Source organism: Haplochromis burtoni, unplaced genomic scaffold, assembly GCF_018398535.1.
Source record: "Haplochromis burtoni strain Fernald_Lab_line unplaced genomic scaffold, NCSU_Asbu1 Contig_688, whole genome shotgun sequence".
Taxonomy (NCBI): Eukaryota; Metazoa; Chordata; class Actinopteri; order Cichliformes; family Cichlidae; genus Haplochromis; species Haplochromis burtoni.
The window spans coordinates 5,496-32,381 of NW_024583049.1; the positions used below are offsets into that span (position 1 = coordinate 5,496).

A 26,886-nucleotide genomic window follows, 5' to 3' on the forward strand; every position below is an offset into this window, starting at 1 on the left:
ACATACAGCAACATGAATTAGCAATTTTGGTGACTTAGAAAGTTGTCAGTGAACTGAGCTTCATAGCATGGCCTCTTAACTCTTGTGAGTGATTATGAGGACGACAGCTGGTGACTTCTCTCAGGCCAGTTAAATAGGGCTCATTGGATACAAACGCCCACAAACGCCACAATGGGAAAGTCAAAGGAGCTCAGCATGGATCTGAAAAAGGAATTATTGACTTGAACAAGTCAGGAAAGTCACTTGGGGCCATTTCAAAGCAGCTGCATGTCCCAAGAGCAACAGTGCAAACAATTGTTTGTAAGTATAAAGTGCATGGCACTGTTTCGTCACTGCCAAGATCAGGAAGAGAACGCAAGCTATCACCTGCTGCTGAGAGAAAATTGGTCAGGAGGGTAAAGAGTCAACCAAGAATCACCAAAAGGCAGATCTGCCAAGAATTGAAGGTGCTGGAACACAGGTGTCATTGTCCACAGTTAAACGTGTTTTGCTCTCCATGGACTGAGAGGCTGCCGTGCAAGAAGGAAGCCCTTGCTCCAAAAGCGGCACCTTAAGGCTCGACTGAAGTTTGCTGCTGATCACATGGACAAAGATAAGACCTTCTGGAGGAAAGTTCTGTGGTCAGACTAAACAAAAATCGAGCTTTTTGGCCACAATGCCCAGCGATATGTTTGGAGGAGAAAAGGTGAGGCCTTTGACCCCAAGAACACCATGCCTACAATCAAGCATGGTGGTGGGAGTATTATGCTGTGGGGCTGTTTTGCTGCCAATGGAACTGGTGCTTTACAGAGAGTAAATGGGACAATGAAGAAGGAGGATTACCTTCACATTCTTCAACATAGCCTAAAATCATCAGCATGAAGGTTGGGTCTTGGGCGCAGTTGGGTGTTCCAACAGGACAATGACCCCAAACACACATCAAAAGTGGTAAAGAAATGGCTAAATCAGGCTAGAATAAGGGTTTTAGAATGGCCTTCCCAAAGTCCTGACTTAAACCCCATTGAAAACACGTGGACAATGCTGAAGAAACAAGTCCATGTCAGAAAGCCATCAAATTTAACTGAACTGCACCAATTCTGTCAAGAGGAGTGGTCAAAGATTCAACCAGAAGCTTGTGGATGGCTACCAAAAGCGCCTAATTGAAGTGAAAATGGCTAAGGGACATGTAACCAAATATTAGCACTGCTGTATGTATATTTTTGACCCAGCAGATGTGATCACTTTTTTCTGTTAACCCATAATAAAGTCATTAAAGAACCAAACTTCATGAATGTTTTTTGTGACAAAGAAGTATCTGTTCCAATCAGCTCTATCAGAGAAAAATCAGAGTTTTAGAAATAACGGGACGACTCGGTAGAGCCATTATATTATATTTTTACAAGTGTATGTAAACTTTTGACCACAACGTATGTTAATATATAATATATTTGTAACCTTATAATAATATATACTATTGGCCAATATAGTTATGTAATAGTAATATATATATATATGAGAGAGAGACAACGAATATTCATGTTCTAAATACAGAAGCAGTTTAATCAGAAGCTCCTCACATGACACGATATCGATATAAGAACTATCAAACACTTGAAAACATGAATGCTGGTGTGAATTATTGTGGCTTTTATGTGATTTTTACTGCAGCAGACTAAACTAAATACTCATCAGTGTAAAACAATAAATCTCCCATAAATCCATAAAGACGCAGATAATTCCTCTTCAGGAGGGCAGCGGAGGGGCGATCGGAGGACAGGGAGGAGGGCGGCTTCTGCTGCAGGGTTGCTGGTTTAAATCCCTGCTGCACAGTTCTGATGAGCAAGGCAGGGACCAAAATCTGTTTATTTGCAGATTTGTTTAAAATGTTTAAAAGAGGTTTGAAATCAAATTTAAATAATTAAAAGGTTTGAAGAGTAATAAAAGTTCCTGATTAATACTTAAATAGATATTTACATTTTAAATCAGTAGCATATTTATATGTAAATTGTTAATAATGAGAAATGCAGTTCTCTGGAAAAGGAAAAGCATTGGAGATCATAAATGATAACAAAAAATAGTAAAATGTTTAACTTTAGTTGTATTTTTCATTCAAAGTAATCTTTTCAGAGCACATTTGTACTTTTTTAGCACCCCACATGATGCTTACATAGATTTCTTTTTACATGAAACATGTCTAAGTATGTTTTCGTTCAAATGTCACACACCTTTACATACGTTTCTAGAAAATCCTCAAAATAATATTAAAAATTAATCCAGGATTCTGTTTTCTGTTCTGTAAACATCTGGATTTGGTTCACAAGACAAACAGCAGGTGGCGCTGATTCTCAGCCCAATGAAGAATAAGAAAGAGAGACAGATGTGTAGCTCAAATAATAAAAATTGTGATGAAAACATCAGATTTCTGTTCACAGCTGACTGTATGCTGGTGCTAGGTGTTGGTGTAAACGGGGCCTGTCAGCTGATCAGGCCGCTCTGATCAGTTCAGCTGCTAAAAAAGTGGAGCTGCTGTTCAGCGCAGGACAGCGGGGGATCTGAGCCTCATGGTGAGGTGTTCAATTATCAGCATTAATAATGGATATAAATAACTGACTTTTCCTTCTTCTTCCTTTTTTTTTTTTTACATGTAATGCCCTCACTGGATGGCCTCAGTGTTTTCTTACTGTGTTTTTTCCCTCACTCTGCTTCTTTTGATTGTCCCTGCCGGGTCAAATGCACCTGGTCACATGATCCCTGGAGTCTTTACACTTTCATAATGAGTTCATGCAATCCTCTCAAGGAATATATTAAATACAAGACACAGAAGATTTTAGAAGTTTCTAAAATGTATATTTGACTTCCCAACAATCAAAACATGAATTCATAAATGATGAAAATTTAGAGTAAAACTGATCATGTGGATGGCAAAACACATCGACCGTGGGACGCCATCACATCAACACAGCCCAATTCTCGGAATCATTGAATCTGAAACATGCAGAGTTTAGGAAGCTCCTGGGCGGGGGGAGGGGGGGTGGGGGGGCTAAACCGGCACCAGCAATGTGTACCTAATAAAGTGGCCTGACGAGTCTTTGGACTCACGCTGTCATTTCATGTCAGGTTGATTAAAATAAGTAAAGCTAATAACTCTAAGACTCGGGAGGATTATTCAGGACATGCTAATAACTCGTAATGGTACAAAAGTATCTACACAGTGTCTACGCTTATCTCTCAGAGTGTCTGTGGGTTCATACAGTTCTTCTTTTTTTTCTTACATTTCATGACAACTTCTATTTTTAATAATGGCCTTACATTAATTTTATTGTTATTTCTTTTAAAACAACAGATTCTAATATAATTCCAAAGAAAACTTTTTCTTAGTATAATTTTATTTTACTTTTTATGGAATAATTAAGCATCATTTTGTATGAAATAACTGTTTTATAAAGTGACAAAGTAACTATTCAGACTCTCACTCAAAGTTGTAGCATCCAAATCGATCTTAAGTGCCTAAAGCAAAAATACTCATCGTGCAGAATGACGTACATGGTTGTTTTTTTTATCATAGTGACTGATTCGTTAAAATGTAGATCACTTTGATGTAGCTTTCATATTAGCAGGGATACACTCGCAGTCCACCCTCTCATCCAAATATGCTCAACGTCCAACTCCAAAAATCAAACATGGCAGCATCCAAAACAGCAACGCTGACGCCTCAAAATGTTACAGCGAGTGCTGTCACCGTGGCTACGCCCCTCTCTTTCTTTTGTATACAGGCTACAATAATTCAATAAACATATAAATCTATTTGATCAAACATCGTCACCGTCTCCAGGGTAAAATGAGCGAAGAGTTTCTCCTCCTCTCCTACACTGCAGCTCCACAAATCATCCAAACTTTAATGTTATAAGATATTTAAACCCACTGAAGCCTCGCATTCGCTTCTGTCAGCGTGCTGTGAAACGGTCGCGCCTTCTTTTTACTTTCAGATCAGGAAGGAGACGAAGCTGCTGCTGACCTCCACTCGACCTTCCTCCTTCCTTTGTCCTGGATGTGTCCTTTATCGACCCCGTTTTCCTCCACAGCTGCATTTGTTTTTCATTTTTATACATATTAAAGATTCTTGTTTCTATTTTTTATTCTCTGTTTGAGATTAAATGGAGTAAAATATATTTAATCTGCTTTTACAATTTATATTAATTATATTTATAAAACCATGTTAAATTAAACTAAATTGAAAAAACACAATTAAAAAATATTTGATTTTAATATGAAACTGTTTCTTACAAAATTTGACAGATTGGGATTCATTTTATTTTAACTTTATTTGTACTTTGAAGTAAAAAAATAACGTTTTTACAAAACACTAAAAAGTTTTTTAATCTTTTCCACATTTCATTTCATATTTTACATGAACTGCAACAGATAATTTCTTAAGTTCAAAGGTATAATATTAATATGAGTAATTCATTAAGATATATGGTAGATGAAAACATCTAAAAACACAAATTTGAGAATAATAAATAAATAAAACAAAGGAAAAATGTGTTTGACCTGTAAATATTAGTTATTTTATTTTTCGTCCAGTTATCCTCTTTTTAAACACGGTTTCATTTTAGTTATTATATTTGAATGATGCTGCACAAATAAACACTATATGAACTTTGACAGAGAAAAAAATTATTAACCTAAAGTGAAAAGCTGCTTCTGTTCATCTGCCTGTGAAATACTCAGATTTGAATCATTTATTAGAAATCATTAAATCTGGAGACTAAAATGAGGGAAATGTGTCTCACAGACAGGCATATAAATCAGAGGGAAATGATCAATATTAACCTCCTAACAGATCAGCTGATTACTCAAGATAAATAGTTTAACCCTTTAAATACTTTGATGAACACAGATGATGTTTTATTTACACTCTCTTCATACGGATTAAACAAAATAGGAATCCAAAATTGAAATGCTTCGTTCATGATCTTTATACGTTTTGTCCACATGAAGAAAAAGTTTCCCCTTAAATGTAGAATTCATCAAGAAATGGACCATTTTTACAAAAACGTTTAAAGCCTGATGATTTACAAAGTCTTTTGTTTGTTAAAATTTTAATGAGTTTATTTATTTGATATTTAATATGTTTAGATTGTAATTGCATGCATTTTAATTATAAACACTTTGATATCAGTTTTTTTTTTTTCATTTCGAGTTCACATTTTAAGATTTCTTCCATTTAAATTTCAGCTTTTTGAAAAAGAAATTCAAGCTCGCTAAATAAACGTGTCTGAAGAAAAGATCATATTGAAAGTGTGATGATTAAAAAATGATGGATGGCTCGGTCTGCCGTCTCTCTGAGGACATATTAGCTGTTTTCTATCATTTTGTCGGATGGTCTCCGTCCCTTTGATGGAGGCCTTTGAAGTCCAGCAGCGGACTGTCATGCAAATGGAGGCCGATAGAGAGGAGCCTGGGAGGGGAGGAGGCGGAGGTGAGTGTGGGAAAAACCTGCTGTGGAGTCTCAGTTTTTATCAGGGTTTAATTCAGAAAGAGGTTTTAGTTTTAAAATAACGAGGATGATGTGAGGAGGAAGAGGAGGAGTGGGTGGAAGTGAAGAGAGGAAGAAGAGCGCAAGAGGAAGAGAGGCAGCGTGTAAGGGTGGTGAGGAGAGGTGAGGGAGGGAGATAAGAGCAATAAAAGTGAACATGTGACTGCTGCAGTTTTTAACAGGCAGCTGATGGAGACGGCACAGAGAGAGAGAGAGAGAGCGCGCGAGCAGGTGGAGGTGTGGACAGGTAGACACGCGCGCACTCAGAGATTGAAGTTTACCTGCAGACCAGGTGAGAGAGGCAGGCTGGATCCGCAGTATGCTGAGGGAGTCCCCTCACCTGGAAAGATGTACGTGAGCTACCTGCAGCTGGACAAGGACCCCGCCATGTACCCGCACCAGAACCCGGTCACGCGCCACCCGGGCCTGAGCCTCAGCCCGCAGAACTTCTCGGTGCCCGCCCCCCCGCAGTACCCGGACTTCGCCTCCTACCACCACCACCACCACGGCATCGGCAACGAGCAACACCCGGCCCAGCAAGCCCCGCCGGCGGCCGGTGGCTGGAGCCCGGCATACCCGCCTCCTCCGCCCGCGCGGGACGACTGGTCCTCGCATCCCTACGCGCCTCCCGCGGCCTCCTCCGTGACCGGTGCGGTGGGCACCACCCTCGGATTCGGGCCCACGGAGTTCCCCGGCCAGCCGCCTGCGCTGATCCCCGCCTCCCTGAACGCCTCCGCGGGGCCACTGTCCCCCGGCTCCCCGCGGAGGAGGACCCCGTACGAGTGGATCCGCACCTCCGCGCCGCCCAGCAACCCCAGTAAGACCCCCACACCTGCTCCCTCTTAATGCCGCTGATGTACCTGCTAACGAACACCCCAACAATAGCCAGGTTTTTACCTTTAACCCGCTCATGGTTTCGCCTTTAACCGCTTACTCGTCACTTTTCAGCTGCTTGTGGTTTATTTTATTCCTGAAGCAAACCGAGCTCCAACAGTCTGTTTGACATTTTAATATGAGGCTGATATGAGACGCAGTGATACTCAAATGTCTGCACATGTGTACTCAGGTTGGAGATAGCGGCAGCCCGGCACGAAACACGCTTATAATCGATTGATCGGCCTGAGATGAAGTTTGGTTAACGAAAAACGAGCCGCTCCTTTTGACTCTTTAAAGTTCAGCAGCAATGATCCTGTTAATGGTTTCTTTTCCTTATGACGAGATGATTTTCCTTTCATACATATTCTAAATAAGCTGCATGTAGCCACTCATGCTCACAGTAAAAAATGATTTAAACGTTATTAATCCGCATAATTGACGTTTGTAAGGCTTAAATTTTATATTTACTTAAATTCCGTTTTCCCCCTTTACTTGTGCAGATTTATTCCTGAATAATTTCCCAGATCGTTTTTTATTTTATTATCTGGATGTAATCGTCGTCACTTTGGAACTTAATTTAATTAATTTAAATTTGAACCTCATCACTGACGCTCTATTTATGTATTTATTTTAAACCGCTGTCATTATTTTAATGATTTGGTTTCCTTCAGACTTTCAGATTAAAAGCTCCATATATCACCATGTCACGCAGCTTCACCTCAGTTCGGCTTAATTTGATTTCCTGCCGCTATTTTATTTTAAATTTCTTGCCCAATATTTCCATTCGTCCCATTCAGACTATTTTTGAAACCTTTTCTTCACGTTTCACTTCTTTGCACCGATTTTGACTGGTACTCGATGTTTATTCGTGGAGGTTTGAACCTGCAGAATGAGTTGGTGCAGCTGTCAGGACATGACGGCTGAAGCGTTCCCACCGGGTCCCGGTCCCGGCCTGTCTCCGGATCAAACGTGTGAAGCCGGTTTGAAGCCTTGTAATGTAAATGCGCCCCGCTGGTCGTGACTCCGGGCAGGCTGAGCTCGGCCTTTGTCCTCCGCTTGTCCCTGGGCGGAGAAAACAAGAGCCGACAAGATAGTTCCCACTTTGAAGTGAGAAGTGTGAATTTGGCTCAGGCTCCGCGGTTTCTGCAGCTCTTACATGTCACAAAACATCTTATCAGCTCTAAAGAAATGATTGTTAAATAACTTCAGCCTTGCTTCATAATGCGTTTTTTAGTGATAATAATTAAAAGCAATAAAATCAGTGAGTCAAACTGAACAGCGGGATTGACTGGTGCACGGGAGGACTTTCCTTTTCTTTTTTTTAATCTTACTTTCTAATATAAAATAATACAGGGTCAGTAAGATCTGCCTGAGTGTTTGGGATACGCCCTGTGTTTCACACACCTGCTACTAAAAACTACCTTCAGCTTTATTTCCCTGAAATGATCTGAAGTTGCATTTGTGATGGACATTAAAAAGGATTTGTTAGAAACCTGCAGAGATGAGAGGTCAGTAAGAGGTTAACCACCGTCCATTTTAAGCAGGGGTGTATCCAGGAATTTTACAGCAGGGTGGCACAGAACGGGGGAGGCGGGGGCCACAGGTGATTAAAATGTTTAATAAAAAATGCATGAATCTGGTGTAGAAAACGTTCCGTAGGGAGCCTGATTCCCTAATTCATATACATGAAAAGTGGCACTGCAACAGACTTTAAACATCATTTATTACTTTATATTGGATAATTGTTTTGAAGCCTTTTAAAAACTCTTTATCGTAAAGGACCCTGTTAATATAGAAGGTTTAGAGACATCACAAAGAAAAGCCTGAACACAGCTCTCTGATTTTGATAGATTCTGTTAAAAAAAATTAATAATTATAGTCTCTATTATCTTTTAACTTAAATATGTGTTTTTCATTTTACATATAAATGAGAAATAAATAAGTAATGTTAGAGGATAAAGCATCTTTCTTTGGGGAGCTAGAGCCGGACTATCAGGTGTTTCTGAACATGAAGCCAACTCAAAGGTAACAGTCGGCCTCTGTCGACCTGCCGCCACCGCAGGAAGTCTGCAGCTGTGCAGGTCGGTAAAGAAAGATTTAGGCGAGTGAGAGTTGCAGCTGTTGGCAAGTAACTTTGGGCTTTTTTCAAAAGCTAAAAAAAGCCCAAAGAATAGTAGTTTGATGCGGATGATGCTGTTTTCGGACATATTTAAAGCTAAAATCATCAGTGAGACTAACATCTGATTAACCGTCATCCCTGCGGACCACACCTGCAAGAGTCAACATTTTTGTCAGTAAGAACATCCCAAAACTGGAGGTGCACATGACATACAGGAGAAACCACTAAAAATGACCTCACGCTTCGACTCTGCCAGTGACAGAGAGGGAATAACAGTCGGGTGAATCTTACATTCCTCCACTAGATCTCATTTCATTCTCTGAGTATATGAACTACTTTCCTCAGGTACTGGTTAAGTTAATTTCATCTTCTACTCTATTGTGGATGTGAATATTTAGTTTTGTACTCTTATTATTATAATTTACTGCTTCTGTTTTTATTGGGTGAGACTTGGGGAGCTGTTTTATTCCCGTACTCTTTGTATTTTCATGTTTTACGGCTGCGTGCGGCGCTTAAACGCAAGACTCTTCTGTATGCATGTTGACTTTTATGGGTGTTTTTATTTGTAGTGTGAAAATATGACAATAAAATAGTGGTTTACATCCACGGAGTCTCGACGGGTGTTTGGAGTGAAATCTGAGCTGTATTCAGCTGTAGTTTTATAGTAAACTGCTGCATGGGAAAACACGCATTAGAGCATTTAACGATGAGGTCATCATTTGCAGGAATTTACTATTAATAATAAGATGTAAGAATACAGTAAAGAGCTGCACATTTACTCCTGGTAATCAGCTGTAACTCTGCAATAGAAGCTGTAAAATAAAATGCAGTACTTTTCTCTTATTGGCTGTAAGTTTAGAGTGAATGTTTAGTGTTTGTGTGGATTGTCCTTCAAAAACAGACCTGGACTCGTTTGCTTTTTCCAACATTTCCATATTGTTTAGAGTCATATCAGTTTCCCTGTTGTAGATACAACGTCTCATAACTGTGAGTTAACATCCACAAGAAGCACAAATGGAATCAGAACCAGGTTTCGTTAAAGCAGAAATTAAGAAATGAGCAAAAAGTCCTTATTTTTCTTGTATTTGCTCGTCAGTTTTAGCTGTCGGTGCCTCTGAAAGCCCATCTTTGGCTCAGTCTGTGCCGTGAGTAAACCTCTCTGTCTTTTTGATTTACGCTCCTTCATTAGCGTCTCGGCTCTCTCGGCTCTTTATCAGCTGAAGGAGAATCAAACTGTTGGTTTTTACTTTCCAACAAATGAAGCAGAAACTCTAAAGTTCAGACAGATGTTCCCTCTCAAACTAAAATGTTTGAGTTTTAATTCGCCCCGGTGAGCGATTAGAGCACAGACGGGGGTGGCACGCTGCTTATTGAGCTGTTGTGTGTTTAGTGTTAATATTGAATCAGAGCGTGTTAAAGAGCCATGAAGGCCTTTTTAATTAACTTTAACACAACCGTCTTGCTGTTATATGCACACATACATTCACATAGAAATGGAAAATCGCAAAGAGACAAATTCTAATCTGTCTTTGGCATGACTTTCAGTCTCTGGTTTAATCTTCAGGAGGTTTGGGGGCTTTTGTTTTTCACCCTCCGTCAGGGCCCATTCTCTCAAAATCCATCAATGAAAATGTTTGATTTGTTTTTCTTTGTTTTTCTTTCCCCCTCCACCACAGTTCCTAGATAGGAATACATCATTTTTCATAACAGACAGCACGACCTTAAGATTTATGTATTTCTTGACAGTTAAAGTAACAAATGTAGGTAACAGAGTACATTTGTGTTGAATAAAAAGAACCAGGCTTTACTGCCTAAACACGACTGATTACATTTCACTGTGCCTTTCTCACAGCAGGTGTCACGAGGTGTTCGAGGTCGACATACAAAACTCAAACCTTTGATCTTTTTGTCCTGATTCTGAGACACATCAACAACTATTGTGTTGTGTAATCTTTTTATATAAGAGTGAATCATTTCAGGGGGGGTTTCTTTTTCTTTTTTGAAAATAATAACATAAATAATGCATTGCATAATATGAAGTGTTTGCAAATAAATAAGCTAACTGTGTGAGTTATTCATGGGATCCATTGATTTATTGGTTAAAAGCACTCTTTAAGCTCTTGGGTGTTTTGGGAGTCCACTTGCATTGTGGGTAATGTAGGCACCTGAGTTAAGGTGGGGGAACAGTGTAGTATACAACCAATTTTCAAAGTTTAATATTTAACTGAATGTTTGAACAGCTCGTTTCATTTTCAGCGTTCACAGTAACACACGAACTCCGGGACCATAAAGGAATAAAAGCAGATAGGGCTCTGTTTTATGCAAATGCAGCCGAGGCGGGGAGTCAATTTGAATGCAGGAGTCATGGTAAGAACACGCAGCTCCATCAGGGTTACAGCAGTTTGTCTCACAGGTTTATAGCACATAATATAAAATGCTTCCACTACATACGCTTCATTCACACTTTTACACACTAATAGATGGTGTGATTTTTGTGTAGCTGAAGCAGATGATTAAACATGGAGGTGTGAGATGTCCTGTGTGCACTGAAGCCATATCAATTATGACTTCAGTGCACACTGCTTATGTAGAGGAATAGCCTCTAACAGAGTAATATGCTTTTATGGGACTTGGAGTAGTTGTAATGTGATTACTTGACAAGTAAATACATGCTAATTGTAGCTAAATTATTCATCTTTCTGCTAAAACTGCTTCAGAAATTCAGCTGACATTGCACAAATCCAGCATGAGCTGAGTGATGCAGCGAGAAAAGTTAAACTGACGTGAGCCCCCTTTAACTTTGCAGTGATTACCTGCAGGGGGCGCATCCTGCAGAAGAGACTTCAGGTTTTCATATAAACAGTTTTAAAAAATGTTTCGTTTCTGTTTTACAGATGGAAAGACGCGAACTAAAGACAAATACCGAGTGGTTTACACCGACCACCAGCGGCTCGAGCTCGAGAAGGAGTTTCACTACAGCAAATACATCACCATCAGAAGGAAGGCGGAGCTTGCCACGGCACTCAGTCTGTCAGAGAGACAGGTACACAAAAGCTAAATGTTTTGTCCTGTTACTGAGAAAGACCACTGAAATATTTGATTGTCCTTTTAAACTAACACGATGATTTTTTGCACTGACATTATGTCAAAATATAGATTTTGTCAAGTATGAAGAAAACAATTGAGATTCTCCTTTGTTTTAACTGCACAACTTAAAGGTGAAGTCAATAAACCCTCGCATTTATCTCGGCACTGGGAGGATACTGGGTAGGAGGGGATTTATTAATGCACTTCTTCATTTCTTGACACTAAGGCAAACACAAGTAAGGTGTCACATCTGGATCTTTAGCCTGTAAATAATGCTTATTGTTCAGAACTGATATACACAAAACCGACTGTATCATACATTCGGTGATTAATTAGTCAGACTGGATCCAATTTAAAAAGGAAAAAACTGCAGTTTTCAAAAGCAGTATGGATGTAGAGACACTCAGAGAGGCTTCTGACCATTGGGCAGGATTTTTTGGGTGGGGGGTGTTTTTTTTTTTTTTAATTCTGGCATCTCCTGTAGCTTAGACGTTAGACGGGTTCCTTTAACCCTGGAGAACCCATGGGGTCAAATTTGACCCCATGGGTTCTCCAGGGTTAATCAAAAAGAACGAAGCCTTTAACACTGTTAAAGTCCTCAATTGTGATGCTCGTAGAGTGTCTGCAATCGGAGAACAAAGACTGAAGAACTGTTTATTTTTTTTCCCAAACGTAATCTTAGGTTTCAGAGCTCAGACTGCTGTCACTAATTATAAGTTAGATCTCAAATTAGTTCAAATTCTTACTGATCGTGCAGAAACAATAATATGTTACTGAAAAAAACGTGCAGTAGTTGGAAGTGTTTGAATAATTCATGTTAATCTGTAAACAATGTCCGACCTTTTTTCTATCCCAGGTAAAGATTTGGTTTCAGAACCGGCGAGCAAAGGAGCGCAAGATCAACAAGAAGAAACTCCAGCAGCCGGCTTCCTCTACCACTACGCCAACCCCTCCCACCGGCAGTAACGGCAGCGGCGGAGGAGGTGGAGGCAATGGCCTCCATGCAAACGGGAGCAGCAACGTCGCGATGGTGACAAGTAGCAGTGGGAGCAACGGGCTGGTGTCTCCTTCTCTAGCTCTGAACATCAAAGAGGAGTACTGAGGACGATGTTTTATTGGACACTGACTTCGGGATGTGGACTAAAAATCCTGAACTACAGACTGAGACATTCATCCTGCACATTGCTGTTTGCCTTCTTAAAGCTAAAGTTCACTGAAAATCAGAGAAATCTCAATGAGACATTTTGCTAACAACTTCCAGTCCATCAAATAATTCCCTGTTGTGATTGGATCTGAACAAAAAGGAATCTCTGCAGGTGATTTCCATCTGTCGAAGGATTGGTCAGTCATTAAAGGACAACCATTCGATGTCCAAGACTAACTTTGTGGTGGGTGGAGCTCTGTATTTGGGGAAAAACACATTTTTCACCTGTGACAGATGCTGTTGAGCTCATCACTGCAAATTGATATTTATAAAACAAGTTTTTTCAAACTCTTTAAACAAAAGCCCGAGTAAAATAACAGAGGTACTAAATATAATGCTGACTTTGTGTGCATTGTCTTCTCACACAGAATAGTCTCTCTCCTTTTTCTTTCTTTCTTTCTTTTTGTGAAATATTCGTGAGTGTAATGTTTTAAATATTTCATTTAGCTCTATGAAGAGCTGCAGCAAGAAGATACAGGATACAAACTGTACCGTCAGTGTGGAAAACAGTCGTTTTTTAACACTAAATATACTTTAAAGAGGGTATTTTCAAATTATATTAAGTTTGTAGAAGTTTGTTTTCAATTTAATATTGTTTCAATGTTGTTAGAGTGAAATCTTCTTATTTGATCCAAACACTAAACTATAAATGTCATGAGTGTAGAATGAACTAACAAGGTGTAGAAACAGCTGGTGTTCCTCACAGCGACAGCCCCGATGTTACTGATCATAAAACTGTCTCAGATTTCGTGCTGATTTAAATATGACAACTTTTTTGTGTCAGCTTAAAACCCTCGAGCCAGAGCTGCTGCTGAACTCGGCTTGTGAATTCAAAAACTGTTTTTGATTGCATGAATATGGCACCATGATTGCTTAAAAGGAAGTGCTCCTTTAGTTTGAGTCCATTTTTAGTGTCACCCAGTTTAATGCTGCATTTAATTGAAGCTGGAAATTGGGAATTTTCAAACACAGTGGACAAAGTCCAGATATTGAGCTCAGGGAAGTTCACGACTCACAACATGTAGAACTCAACGTGGACAACTGTAGAAAACTATTAGCTTAAGTGTTTGCATGTCTTTCTGCAGCTTTCTTCATGGTGATTTTTAGGGACCGTCTACTTTCAGCCTGTTCAATTAATTTAAAGCTGGAAATTAAGTAGTTATGGAAAAGTTTTAACAAGCTGCTTGAGTAGAATCAAATGTGTTTACTTTGGACTCCAAATTCTGAGACACTTGTAGTCTTGCAGAGTTTCATATTCAGTCAGTTATATCAAGAAGTAACCATTTATTTAAATTTGCCATCCATCAATATTTCAGGAGTCAGGAGGATGAAATAAAGATGTGACACACAGGATGAAATTCTGACTTTAAGAGCAGATTCTGGATTTTTGGATGTTTATTTTTAACATGTTAGTGTAATCACTCGTCCTGAGACATTTCTATGTCCACGTGCTTCTTAAAAAAATGAAATATTTTTTTATATTTTGAACTGATTTTTCAACCAGGAAAGTTTTGTCTTTATTTAAGACTTGAGCTTTGTACATGAGAAGGTTAAATGAGACTTCAGTAGGCATTGGTGCCCACTTCAACAGAAACCTTTGTTTCATGGGATTTGGTTCTTAGCCTCACATCAGCTCAGATGTCATCAAACTGACCCTGATTCACTCTTTTTGCATCATGTGATCAGCTCATGTTTTACTACTCAAAACAAATCTAGCATTCATAAGTCTCTGCAGGGTCTTTGCACTGTTGTTTCACTGAAGCCTTGGATTTCTTACTCTTTACTAAATTAAGTGTGTTTTTCTTTTTAAGATATAAGAAAGTCACTGAAGTGACGCCACCCAATGTTCTAAATAGATCCTGTAATTTGTTTGTTTTTTGGTTAGGTGTGTTTTGTCTCGTTAAAGTGGATTATGTTCATTTGCAGCTCCATGTTTTATTCTCGAGCTCTGTTAGAGCTTTTCTTCATTAAGGGCTCATAACAATGATTCCCGATTGGCCTTGGTGCAGTGCCCTCCAACTTTAAAGCATACTTTCTTCTGATTGGTAGCCTGCTGACGGTGTCCATGTTTAACATGAGCATCTACCACTGCAGATGAAATGGGTCCACTTTAAACTTGTACCCCAAAGTCTCTGGAAGCAAACAGAAGCATGAACTGATTGCTTTTCTTGTTGTTTTACTGGCTGATGGCCCAAAGGGTTAAAGCAACATGTTTGTAATGTGAAACGGGTTCAGCAGATCACCTGTTAGCATATTAAAGGCCCAGTGTCTTCAGTTCACTCAGAATCTTCTTCAGGTGACAGAGATTTAGTCAGCCAGGTTACAGTAATGCTGATTGTAATGGATAAAGCTGTGAAAGTAGCAATCCTGGTTTCTGTGTATGGTAGTTAAACCTGATTTTCCTGGTCACTGCAGCACCTGGAGCTGGTTTCCAGCACTGAGTGGGTTATTTTTCTCTTTTTTAATGAAATTGTTCACTTTAGAATGATACGTGACAAAAACAAAAACTTTTAAGTCCTCACATTTCAGAAGTTGCAAGAATTTTACTTGACTTTAGACTATTAAACTGAGACACTGTGAGGAAAAGCTGTTTTTCAGTCGACTTTAACAGACAAAATACTAACATGATATCAGAACAGGAAGCTACATCCCTCCAGAATAAGGCCCAGATGGGACTACTTTCACTAATCTGGTTACTTTAGTGCTTGTAAACCTATTTAGTGGCACATGGATGAGTGAAGCAGTGGTATGAGTGAGTAAAATCAGTCAAATCTTTTTTTGTTGTTCTGCTCTACATACAGTGAATGTCTTGTAAATGTTTATGATCTCACCTGTCAGACTTTATCACATGTATATTTTCAAATGTAATTTTTATTAAAAAGGAAAAGCTTTATCATAAAAGAGGTTGATGATCTCTTTTTTTCATTCACATAATTAGAAAAGCAGCATAATGTTAAAGAAATGTATTTTCCAGACTAAACAGAATGCCCGAGTGTTACAGTGGAGTTTGTCCACGAGGCAGTGCTTCTTGGCAGAACTGCTGTCGGTTTTTTCCTGGATGTTGACTGGGAGGAAGGGCTGCCTTAAAGCTGAAGTCAAAGAGCAAAAGTCTTGTGCAGTCAACACCACTGATAAATAACTGGGTGTAACATGATGGGCTGCAGCTGATCACAAGAAAGTAATTTCACTTCTTTTAAACCTCACTGGTACACATCCACGCTACAGCAGTGTTTCGCCTGTGATTTTAGTTTGTTGTTAGGTTGCTGTGATGTGGTCATAAGACATCAATATTATGAAAATAAAATCATGTAATGCTCTTCATAGGTGTTAGAAGTTTTGAAGTGCACACGTGGGTCTTCTTAGCTCATTCGTAGGTTGTTACTATGCAATGCGATGATTATGTAATATCTGATATGAATAACAACCTTCAGGGGCTGAAGATCTACCTGTGTGCTAAGTTTGGTTGCTTAACTCCTGAATGTGTAGAAGTGTTTGAAGGCAACAATCAAACAAACATGTATTACAGTAAGGTTGTACCGAAAAAGACTGCAGGGTGCTTCTAGATTTATTCGGGTCTTTCAGTTCAGTTAATCAATATTAAATATTTACAACGGGACACCCTCTCTCGATGGCACCTGCAACTACAACAGATGTGAATATGAAAAATACCACAAGAAAAATTTTATTTTTTTATAATATTTTTATAAAAGAATATTTTTCACCTGCATAGAGCCTCTTTCTGACCTAAATCCCACCCAATCTAAGTGTGAGTATTAAATAAAGCAGGCCCAATGACGGAGCCCTGAGGTATTCCACATGTTGTGAAATCTAGCTTTTAAGTATTTTAGGTTCCTTGACTTTAAGGAAAGTTTGTGTAATTGTATTGTCCAGTACCAAGATCCAAACTAGAGAACAAAATCAAATTACAGGCTCCCCCTATAAAACAGAAACTGGGAGGTCTTGAGTATGTTAAAAGAACCTCCAACATGTTTGATTTCCTTCAGTTTAAAAGGATTTAAATTGCAGGTTGAGCACCAACAGAAATAAAGGAAGCTGACTCAGATAAGCAGCATTTAAAACAATTTATCACAACGTTAAATAATAATTAGAGCTGATGAGTAAACATCGTCCTTGAATGAATGTTGGTGAGGCGACATTATTGAAAATCTTCCATGTGTTGATGTTCACAACCAACCTGGACACCGGGGCTTCGTTCTTCCACAGTGCACAGCTTTAGTTTTGGTATCCAGCTTTTGCATTCTTATTACTGTGGAAGGGAAAACTGGATGAGGTATACTTTTCGGTTCAGAAGGACGTCCACACAATGGTCAGAGTGCACCCACTCCATCCAAATCCCTTTGTGCTTTAGGTTATCATTGTAGTTTAATAACCATCTTTCAGGGTCAAGTGGTAAACTCGGGTCTCAAAGCCAACATAGTTGCGTGCACACACACACACACACGTATTTGCTAACTGATCCAGCAGTTGAGGTGTGGTGTCCAAAGGGCAGAGAGGAACACTAGGCAAACAGAGCACAGTATCCTGCTATCTGGTGTGTGTGTGTTTGTGCGTCCATACTTGGACCTTTGTCCTTCTCAGATCATTTTGCCTTCAACAACGTTCCTATCTTAGCTCTGATAGAGACTATCAGCAGTGTGTGTGTGTGTGTGGTGATAATGGCAACAGGTAAAGAGCTATCTTGAACTTGAGGCCACGAGTAGATGATGTTTTACACAGAATTTCATAAGTTCAGTATCCTGGGAGATTTACTAGAGCAATACTGATTGTAAGACTGTAACAAATCTGTTAGATGTCATATGTTGAACAATATAAATATAAATAAAATAAATAAAAATGAAGAATGTATTAAAATAATATAGATACATGTTGTAACATCATGATACATTGATATAGAAGATTTAATATCCAACGAGTTACGTTGTGACATGATGATGCTCACCCAAACCTCGTCCTCTTATACCAGCGTCGTTGTTTTCTGCTGTGGTTCACTGTTTTCTAGACTTTAAGCATTTTATGGTGGCGTCTTTCAACAGCTTGATCAACAATCAGCAGCATAATAAATGCAGAATATGCACTAACTAAATAAACACAGCAACAAATACTAATTGTCAGCAAATGTGCGTGCGGTGAAGTCAGTCATGAGGTCACTATTCAGGGCTCAGTTGAACTTTCAAATGTGCAAATACATATATAGTAGTAGGAATTGTACAAAATATTTGTATATGCCAAACAGACGCTGGCACTGACAATGTAGCAAAGCTTCATTACGATTGTCTAGGAGGAGATAGGGAGCATACAAACATACATAATAACTTCTCCCCATAAAGATGTTATGAATGGAGCGACCAAAGCTGCTTTTTGTAGTGGGCTTTAAATATGTTTATTTCTGCTGTGAGGTTTGTGCGACTGTCACACTCACCAAACAAAGTGATGTTAAGTGTTCACTTCCACAGTTAATCAAGATTATTAAGTCACTGAGAGGAATTCTAAGTGGTCTAGCTGGCATCTTTGCTTGAAAAATCATCTTGAATTGCAAAGTAAAGCATAAATCACAACAATGTCAACAGGAATATTAATTATGATAATTATTTTGTATTTTTCCATTGGTGTAAGAAGGTATTATAATGAGTGTAACATCAACATTTGTTTTGTGCTAATGTGCAAAAATACACAGGCAAACAGTTTTTTTAATCAATGTTAAAATGATTAATAACAGCAGATTTAAGGAAATGCAGATTTCGCCATCTTGCACTGAGCAAAAACACTGGATAACTTTAGTCAGCCTGACGGCATATTTTATCTTTTCTCCAATCAGCATCTCAAAATTGTTATTATGACTCTAAAAAGAATTGAAAGTCTAAGTAATGGCATGCAAAGCAATAAAGGCGAGTCATTCTGCAATGTAATATAAATATACCTTATTACAGAGTAGTGAGCATGCCAACAGCAGTTCTTCTGAAGAAGACAGTTAAGTTTATCAGGGAAGAAATCAACAGCAAGTTCACTTATAATTCAGGAGCGATAACAGACAGTCCCAGCTCCACTTAGTCCACTCATGATAAACTGCAGTACGAAAAAATGATACAAAATGCTGCAGCCAGACTCCTAGTGCACTCTAGCAAACAATCTCATATTCAAGACATACATTGTATTATATAAAAAAAGAACAGCCCAAGTTTTATCAATCTCCTTAAAAAGTACAGTCGTTGTTGGACCTTTTTCACTGTAGCAGTAAAATGTGGCTCAAAGGACAGAGCCTTATTGAGAACTACCCACAAATACTTAGAACTATCCACCAGTTCAATGTTTGCACCATTTCCTACTGATAGTGCACGATGGGGGGAGGGGGGGATCCAGGATGGGGTCCTTAGTTTTCAGGGTGTTAATCTTTAAAAATGACTGATCACACCAGTGAAATGCCTGTTAGCCTGTGTACTGCGACACTCATTAGTGTACAAAATATATAATATGGGAGAGAGACAACATCCCTGTGGTGAACCAGTAGAAGAATTCAGCTGAAAACAGCCGTTGACTCTCACACACTGAGATCTGACAAGATTAAAATCAAGTTTAAATGGGTTAAGAAGCTTATCAGCTAAAGATGTGGCTGGATAGCATTATGATACAGGGAATTTAATAACGCGATCTTGAATGCCACTACAAGGCCTGTATGCAAATTGCAGTGGATCAATAAGTTTTTCTGCCCGCTACAGAATGATGATCTCTTCAAAGGACTTTAGTAGAGATTTTAAACAACACGCCTAAAATCATTCAGTCATAGTTAATTAATTAATGAAATGTCAATTCTGATTTTATTGTCTAGCTGCCTAATCTATGTAAAATTACCCCAAATTACCTTCAAATAAGTGTTTTATTACCAGATTTTTAGAACTCGGGGTCTATCCTGTTGTTAGTGTTATGTTAGTCCATGCATCAATAGTAGGAGACCAACAGTAACACAGGTAATCGAAAATAAAACATTTCCTTAAAATTTAGCAGACTTATATCCTGGTCATTTGCAAAGAGAAATAGACCAAAGACAACAATAGATAATCATCTGATTATCTGATTCGTCATTGCACAACAGAGGGCAGTCACTTTACTTTGTTATAATGGATATAAATAAGATGTCACAATAACATAAATAAAAAGAACCCGAGTTAATGTCTTACTGTTTTACAGTATTGGAATGAGAGTACATAGGACTGTGCCCACACATGACATGATTCACTGTGACACAGCCAACAAAAACATACAATGTCAATAATAAGTCGATGTAAGTGTGGACACCCACTACACTTTAGGTTTTACTCTTTTAACAGGCAGCTTTCACCTTCGGATGACAAAGGTAGCGGTAAATGTTAAATCATACAAAGCTATGTTGTTTCTGCCATGACAGGAATCTGACATAATAAAGACTTTTCAGAACTACAGTATCTTGTAACCACAGCCACAGAGGGTGTAGAAAAGATGGATGTAGCCACCCTGATTATGTACACTCATTTGCAGCATCCAACTCTGAAGCCTCAACTAGAGCAACTGACACCATGGTGGGTTTTCAGAGCCAGAGGTGACCACATCTGGATGACAGAGTGGAGTGTTATTATCAGCTGATGCTGGCCGGCTTGGTTATCAAGCTGTATCCATAGACTGTATGCTAGCATCACACAGATCCATGCTAATTAGTGTTCAGTAACATCTAAATTAAAATCCTAAAATTTTAGCCAGCAGCAGTCACCTGTGTCATACACCTTTCAGTTACAGAGGCAACGCCCCTAATAACGCAAACTTTAATCCTTAGTACAATTAAATTTTATTTATACAGCACCAAATCACAACAACAGTTGCCTCAAGGTAAGGTATTGTAAGGTAGACCCTGCAATAATATATACAGAGAAAACCCAACAATCAAATGACCCCCTATGAGCAGCACTTTGGCGACAGTGGGAAGGAAAAACTCCCTTTTAACAGGAAGAAACCTCCGACATAACCAGGCTCAGGGAGGGGCGGGGCCATCTGCTGTGATTGGTTGTGGTGAGAGAAGGAAGACAGAGACAGAGATTAATAACAAGTATGATTCAATGCAGAGAGGTCTATTAACACATAGTGAGTGAGAAAGGTGACTGAAGAAGAAATACTCATTGCATCATGGGAATCCCCATGATGCAATGAGTACTGCATTGAGAATTTAAACAATGCAGTAAAAATGAACCCTTGAAAGAGGAAACCGCAGAGACCAGAGCTGCTTTTTGTAGGCAGCTGTAAAGATGCAATATATATAATGTATAATGAGGTACAAACTGAATGATATGTAACAGCACCAGTTTGATGAAATGTGAATCCAAGCAAACCTAAGCGCTGCGTGGCAGCTCGTTTGTGTTGTGACTGTCTCTGCACTGAAAACACCTTTGTATTTGAACAGGAAAGGGGTAAATGCAACACAAACTTTCATAATTGCATGTTTTACAGGCTAATAAAAGTGATCAGATGCAAGATAAACTCAGAGGTGAATGAGCAGGCCAGCTGTATACAACAATCACACAACGATTCAAAGCTTTCTAAATCTACGGTGAAAAGATTCATCCGTGTTTACAAGTGTTTTTCTTCTGTAAAGGAAGAAAGTGAGTGGCTCCGTGTTGTTAATAGCAACAGCTGTGGCGGTGTCTCATTTTTAGGTAAACAGAGGGTAATGAGAGCAGAGCTGCTCGGCCGCTGCCTCTTCACTGCCATAAAGTTTATTAGGGGGTGGACGCCATAAAAATGGCTTCACCACAGAGACACAGAAATGTTTGTTGAGGACGCACGATGAGCTCTGATATCAGCGGAGGATTCACCACCAGAGTCTGGACATGTGGAGATGCAGACATCCAAACTGTGCCTGAAGCCTGATGAGGGCCACGTCCACTGTTTCAGCTTTAAGGGATAATAAAGATGGAAATGGGCAAATGTAAAGCAGACGTGCAGTCATGTGACTGGATCTGCTCAAAGTGAAAGAAAATAAGACAGTTGGGGGAAGATTTAGATCTGTTGGAGGTTTCTTCCTGTTAAAAGGGAGTTTTTCCTTCCCACTGTCACCAAAGTGCTGCTCATAGGGGGTCATATATGTAGGGTCTACTTTACAAGTATTCTGATTCTGATTCTGAATAAAAAGCACATTGAGGCGCCTTTAGTGCTGTATAAATAAAACTCAGTTAAATTTAAAATGCAATTTTACTCCACATGTTGAGAACAGAATCACTGTCAGCTGGGAAATGTTCCAGTGTGAAGCTCGGGATCAGGACTAACCCACAGCGGCGTGCAGGAACACTTCTTCGCCCGAGCCTGCTGGTCTGTTTTTGGCAGTTTCAATCTTCCTTCTCCATCTTGCCTGTGATAGAAGGTGTTTTTGTTAGCCTAACCACGCCGTTTTCACATCGCAGTGTGGACAGCAGAAACGGAGGCTTTCGAAAATGATGACACCTTTTAGTCATATGATCCAGTCATGTGACCAATTCAACTAAGATGGCGGACAGCATTGTACAGCAGTTGTTTTGTTTGTGCTCAGTTTTGACAACCCTATTAAAGATTAAAGATCAATATCAGTTTGTACAAGCTCCAGATAAAACCCGGTGCTTTCCTCGACATTTTGCCGCGACGCTCCAAAGAGCTGGAAAGTAAATAAACGGCAGACAGAAGTGACGCAGGTCGAATCGTCTTACGTTTCATCCATGTGCAGCACAGGAACAGGATTTTCAGTGCGGATGAAAACGATTGAAAACCAGAGCGTGGACGCGGAGCATTTCTTGACTCCTGCTCAGACTAAGCTTCTTTAAATAACAAAAACTAATAATAATAAAAACTGTTTGTGGCTCATATTAAAGGGTGAAAAATGCCCCTCTGTAGGCTTGTGGAAGGTGGCCAATCAGAAGAAAGCAGCTATGTTAGCTTGTTTGAGACAAGAACCAGCAGAAGATTCATTATTATTATTCTTAGCTGTAAATCATGCAAAGGTAGGCGAGCCGAAGACTAAAGACTGAGCTGAGAACGCAGCTCCACCACATGATTTTCTATCTAAAGAGTGTGAAACTATTCACTGGAGAGGAGTGTTTTTATGACGGAGGCCTGGTGGCCGACTGCTGTTTGTGAGCTCTTTTAATGAGGAACGACATCCTCGTCTGTTATCACTGAGGTCAAATGTTCACCTGGCAGCGAGTCAGAGGACTTGAAAGGCCGAGGCTGCGGACGACAGCGAGGCCTGAACTTACGTAACTTTTTTTTTCTCTCGTTTTCATTTTTTTCCAAACGAGCTTTCAGCTCTGTGGCAACACGCTATCAGCTCTGTTCTGCGCTTCCTGGTGACGGTTGGTGTGTTTGAGAAGAGACGTCTCCGATCACCAGTGACAACGTCATGATCGGGGTGGCGGCCATTTCAGGACACGTTTTATCTCTTCTAAACAAAATGGCTGCCAGAGAGACAGCACAGTGCTGACCTCGAACAAATCCGTCAGGCGGGAGGCCGACGGCGACTTCGCACTGAAAGTCTTCAAGCGAGGCTTAACGCTGGTGAAACGACTCGATGATGGCGAATTTAAACATTTGCAGCAAGTGAAAGATGTTTACTGCATCGTTCTGTCAGCAGAGGCAACAAAAGACAACAAAACAAGCAAATAACTCTCAGCCTCTCGCCAGCGTCTATAATCCTTCAGGGAGTCGTCTCTCACAGCAGCTCATCCAGACTTATACAGCCGCGTGTTTATGGGCCATTTTACCATAAACTTTCATTTACAATATACTTACTGCCCCTAATACGCCCCTGTATTGGCCGCATTGATTGTGGATAAACAGTGGAGTCGTAAAGGAGCAGTGCAGGAACGGTAGTGCGCTGTAAAGGTAAGATAATACTGAAGACATGATGGGGACTACCGGTATTCCCCCGAAGCAGCTCCGTGAAACGCATCCGATGATATTCTCAACACGGAGTGTGTGTGTGTGTGTGTGTGTGTGTGTGTGTGTGTGTGTTTTCACTGCATTACTTTTACACATGTTTGTACAGAAACATTAACAAAGACATAAAATCACATGATAATTCAGTCTCATCTACTGAGTGTAAGACCAAAAAAAACAAAAACGTACGAAGAATAACTGAGAAAATGTTCCCAGTTTAATCTGTCAGCAAATAAATTTACAAAAAACAGGAAGAAATGAAGATTATGGGATTAATGTAAGGGCAAATACAATTTTAAAAACTGCATAAATATACGTGAAAATTCAGGAAAACACACAAAGAATAACATAAAACAACACTTAAAAATAAAATTGATCACAAATACAAAATAGAAAAACAGAGAAAATAAATATGTTGGTTTCAAGACAGAAAAAAATCAAAATAAAAAAAATTCAATAAAAATTTCTGACCCAATTTTAAAATTCAGGAAAAAACACAAATATTTAATAGAGAAAAATAAACGTCAAACTCAAAAAGGAATTTGAAATACAAACATAAAGTAAAAAGCAGATTCATAATTACACTTAGATTCACATAAAGACATACACATATATCTGCTACACATTTCATTCAATATTATTACAGAACAAACTCTTAAACTCGCTAAAAAAAGAAACAGTGGCAGATTGTTATAGTTTATATCGTTTCATTTACTGTCTGTGTTTCTGTCTTCAGGTGAAACGAGCGGTTTTATGAACAGTGATTGGAGTCTATCGGTCAGACACATTATTGTCTCCAATTATAGCTCATCATACAGTAAACGAGCGCAGCCCCATTAGCCTACATCAGATAGACGACACTTAAGTGTGTCCCCTTATCTGCTGAACAATTTCATTTAAGTGAAGTTTATAATATTGTTGTGTCCACATGATTCACAGCCATTTATTAGGATTTTACTGCCTTTAATGTGAGAGTCATATACACTGCAGCAGCGTGCCGGCACTGTTTTTATAGGAGACCACAAATTATTGCTGTATAAAGTTATAAAAAATTATAGTTTATGATTTAAGACTAAACTACTACAAAACTTATAAAATAAACCTCAAAAGTCAAACAGTGAGGAGGAATATGTAGAGCAGTGTGGTCTACTCTAAGCACAATAAAGGCAATAACAGAATTACAGCAAAAATCATTTTATGTTGGAAAAAACAACATAAAAACCACAAACACTGATTCTGTGCTGCTCTGAGTCACAGACACAAACGCACACCTGCGTATAAAAGATATTCCAAGAATGTATCGGAGCTGATAAACACGGAATAAAGTCGACAGTTTTTATATTTGGTTTATTTATTATTGCATGTGTGAAGATTTTTAAATGTTTCATGTCTCAGCAGCAGCTCAGAGACCAACATGGCGTCCACGTGTTTATATTTAAATGCGACGTGTGAATCGTTGACGACTGAAGCTCTCGCTCTCATTCAGAGTTCGTCTGGTGTCGGATGTGATGTTTGGGCGAAAATGTTATGTTCTCATAACTGCAGTTTTCATATTTGAGTCTTTGAAACTAACTGCTGCTCATACTTCCCATCATGCACTTCTTCCTTATTTACTTACTGTTAGCTGCTGTGGGAAAAAGGAAGAAGCTCCTGTCAGAAGGACAATGCACTGTATTCAGGCCTGAAGTCATAAATATCGAACGTAAAGCAGTCAATAAATAACACGACAACCAAAACGAAGGTCATACAGTCAGGCTCCAGCACGGCGCTTATTTGACTGTTACAGGTATCAGCCGATTAGGCCACAGGTAGGCTCAGCCTGGCATCAACTTCTCATGCTGTGTTTGGCTTATCATCTCTAAGTTTCCATTAAAATAATGGCAGCTGCAGCTGTCTGAGCACCTAGCTGTGACTAACCATGTAGATGTTTGGTTTGTATGTTTTTTGTTCTCATGAGCAGGAAGTATACAATGATATATGATTACAGTTTAAACATATTTTTTAATATTTGATATTTCACACTTTTTGAACGTCGGTTATTGAGGGCCGATCGTGGCTCAAGAGTTGGGAGTTCGCCTTGTAATCGGAAGGTTGCCGGTTCGAGCCCCGGCTTGGACAGTCTCGGTCGTTGTGTCCTTGGGCAAGACACTTCACCCGTTGCCTACTGGTGGTGGTCAGAGGGCCCGGTGGCGCCAGTGTCCGGCAGCCTCGCCTCTGTCAGTGCGCCCCAGGGTGGCTGTGGCTACAATGTAGCTGCCATCACCAGTGTGTGAATGTGTGCGTGACTGGATATGTAAAGCGCTTTGGGGTCCTTAGGGACTAGTAAGGCGCTATATAAATACAGGCCATTTACCATTTATTGTAAATATATATATATATTATATATGTATCACATGAAATGTTTTACAGTGTTTCAGATTCTTCAGCAGTGTTGTTGTGTCATATTGTATCCTGTTATACTGTAACAGTGTCACAGATAAAATGGGGTAAAATAAATATGTTAGAGAGTATTCAGTGTTAGCATAGCGTGTTATATAGTAAACTGTTGTGTTGTATTAAAATGCTGCATATCCAGTGTTCAATGTAACACCTTACAAATGTGTTACATTATATCTTTTATCACATCATAACACGTCTCAAGGCAGTTCTTCCTCTCCACCCTCTCCAAGTGATGCTCATAGGAAACTGATTGTTGGTGTTCTTGCTAAGGTTGTATGTGTAATATACAACATGGCTAAATATGAAAGAGCTAAACGGCTGTATCTCACATTAGCAGCAAAAGCAAAGATGGACCACAATGTAAAGCACCAACTCGTAATGATAATGATGATAATTACTGTAATAGAACCACACACACACTTTACACGTTAACCCTTTTCTCTGCTGTACTGACTCTCTGAACTCCTTGAGCACCTCTCACCTGCTTTTACCTGCAGTTTATAGATCTTAGTTTAACTGCAGGTTAGCGTGAGTCCCACCCGCCTCACCTTTCCCCCTCATTAACCTTCGTCCCCTCGATAGCGTCGGAGGTTTCAACACAGCTTTGTAGAACCTTGTTCCCGTCCAAGTTCATGTTTGGTAACAGCTGAAGAAACACAGAGTCTTCTTCTTTGTCTCGTTCATTTTATTCTGCCTGAA

At 39.4% G+C, this 26,886-nt stretch overlaps 1 protein-coding gene across 1 annotated transcript; it reads left to right on the forward strand.

Annotated features, from left to right (window-relative positions):
* The first annotated feature begins 5,734 nt into the window (after positions 1-5,734).
* On the forward strand, positions 5,735-15,786 carry LOC102302427 (homeobox protein CDX-1). Its single transcript, XM_005949798.2, has 3 exons — positions 5,735-6,335; positions 11,408-11,556; positions 12,457-15,786. The coding sequence occupies exons 1-3, from the start codon at positions 5,867-5,869 to the stop codon at positions 12,700-12,702; spliced, it is 864 nt and encodes a 287-aa protein (XP_005949860.1). The 5' UTR covers positions 5,735-5,866; the 3' UTR covers positions 12,703-15,786.
* The last annotated feature ends 11,100 nt before the right edge of the window (positions 15,787-26,886 follow it).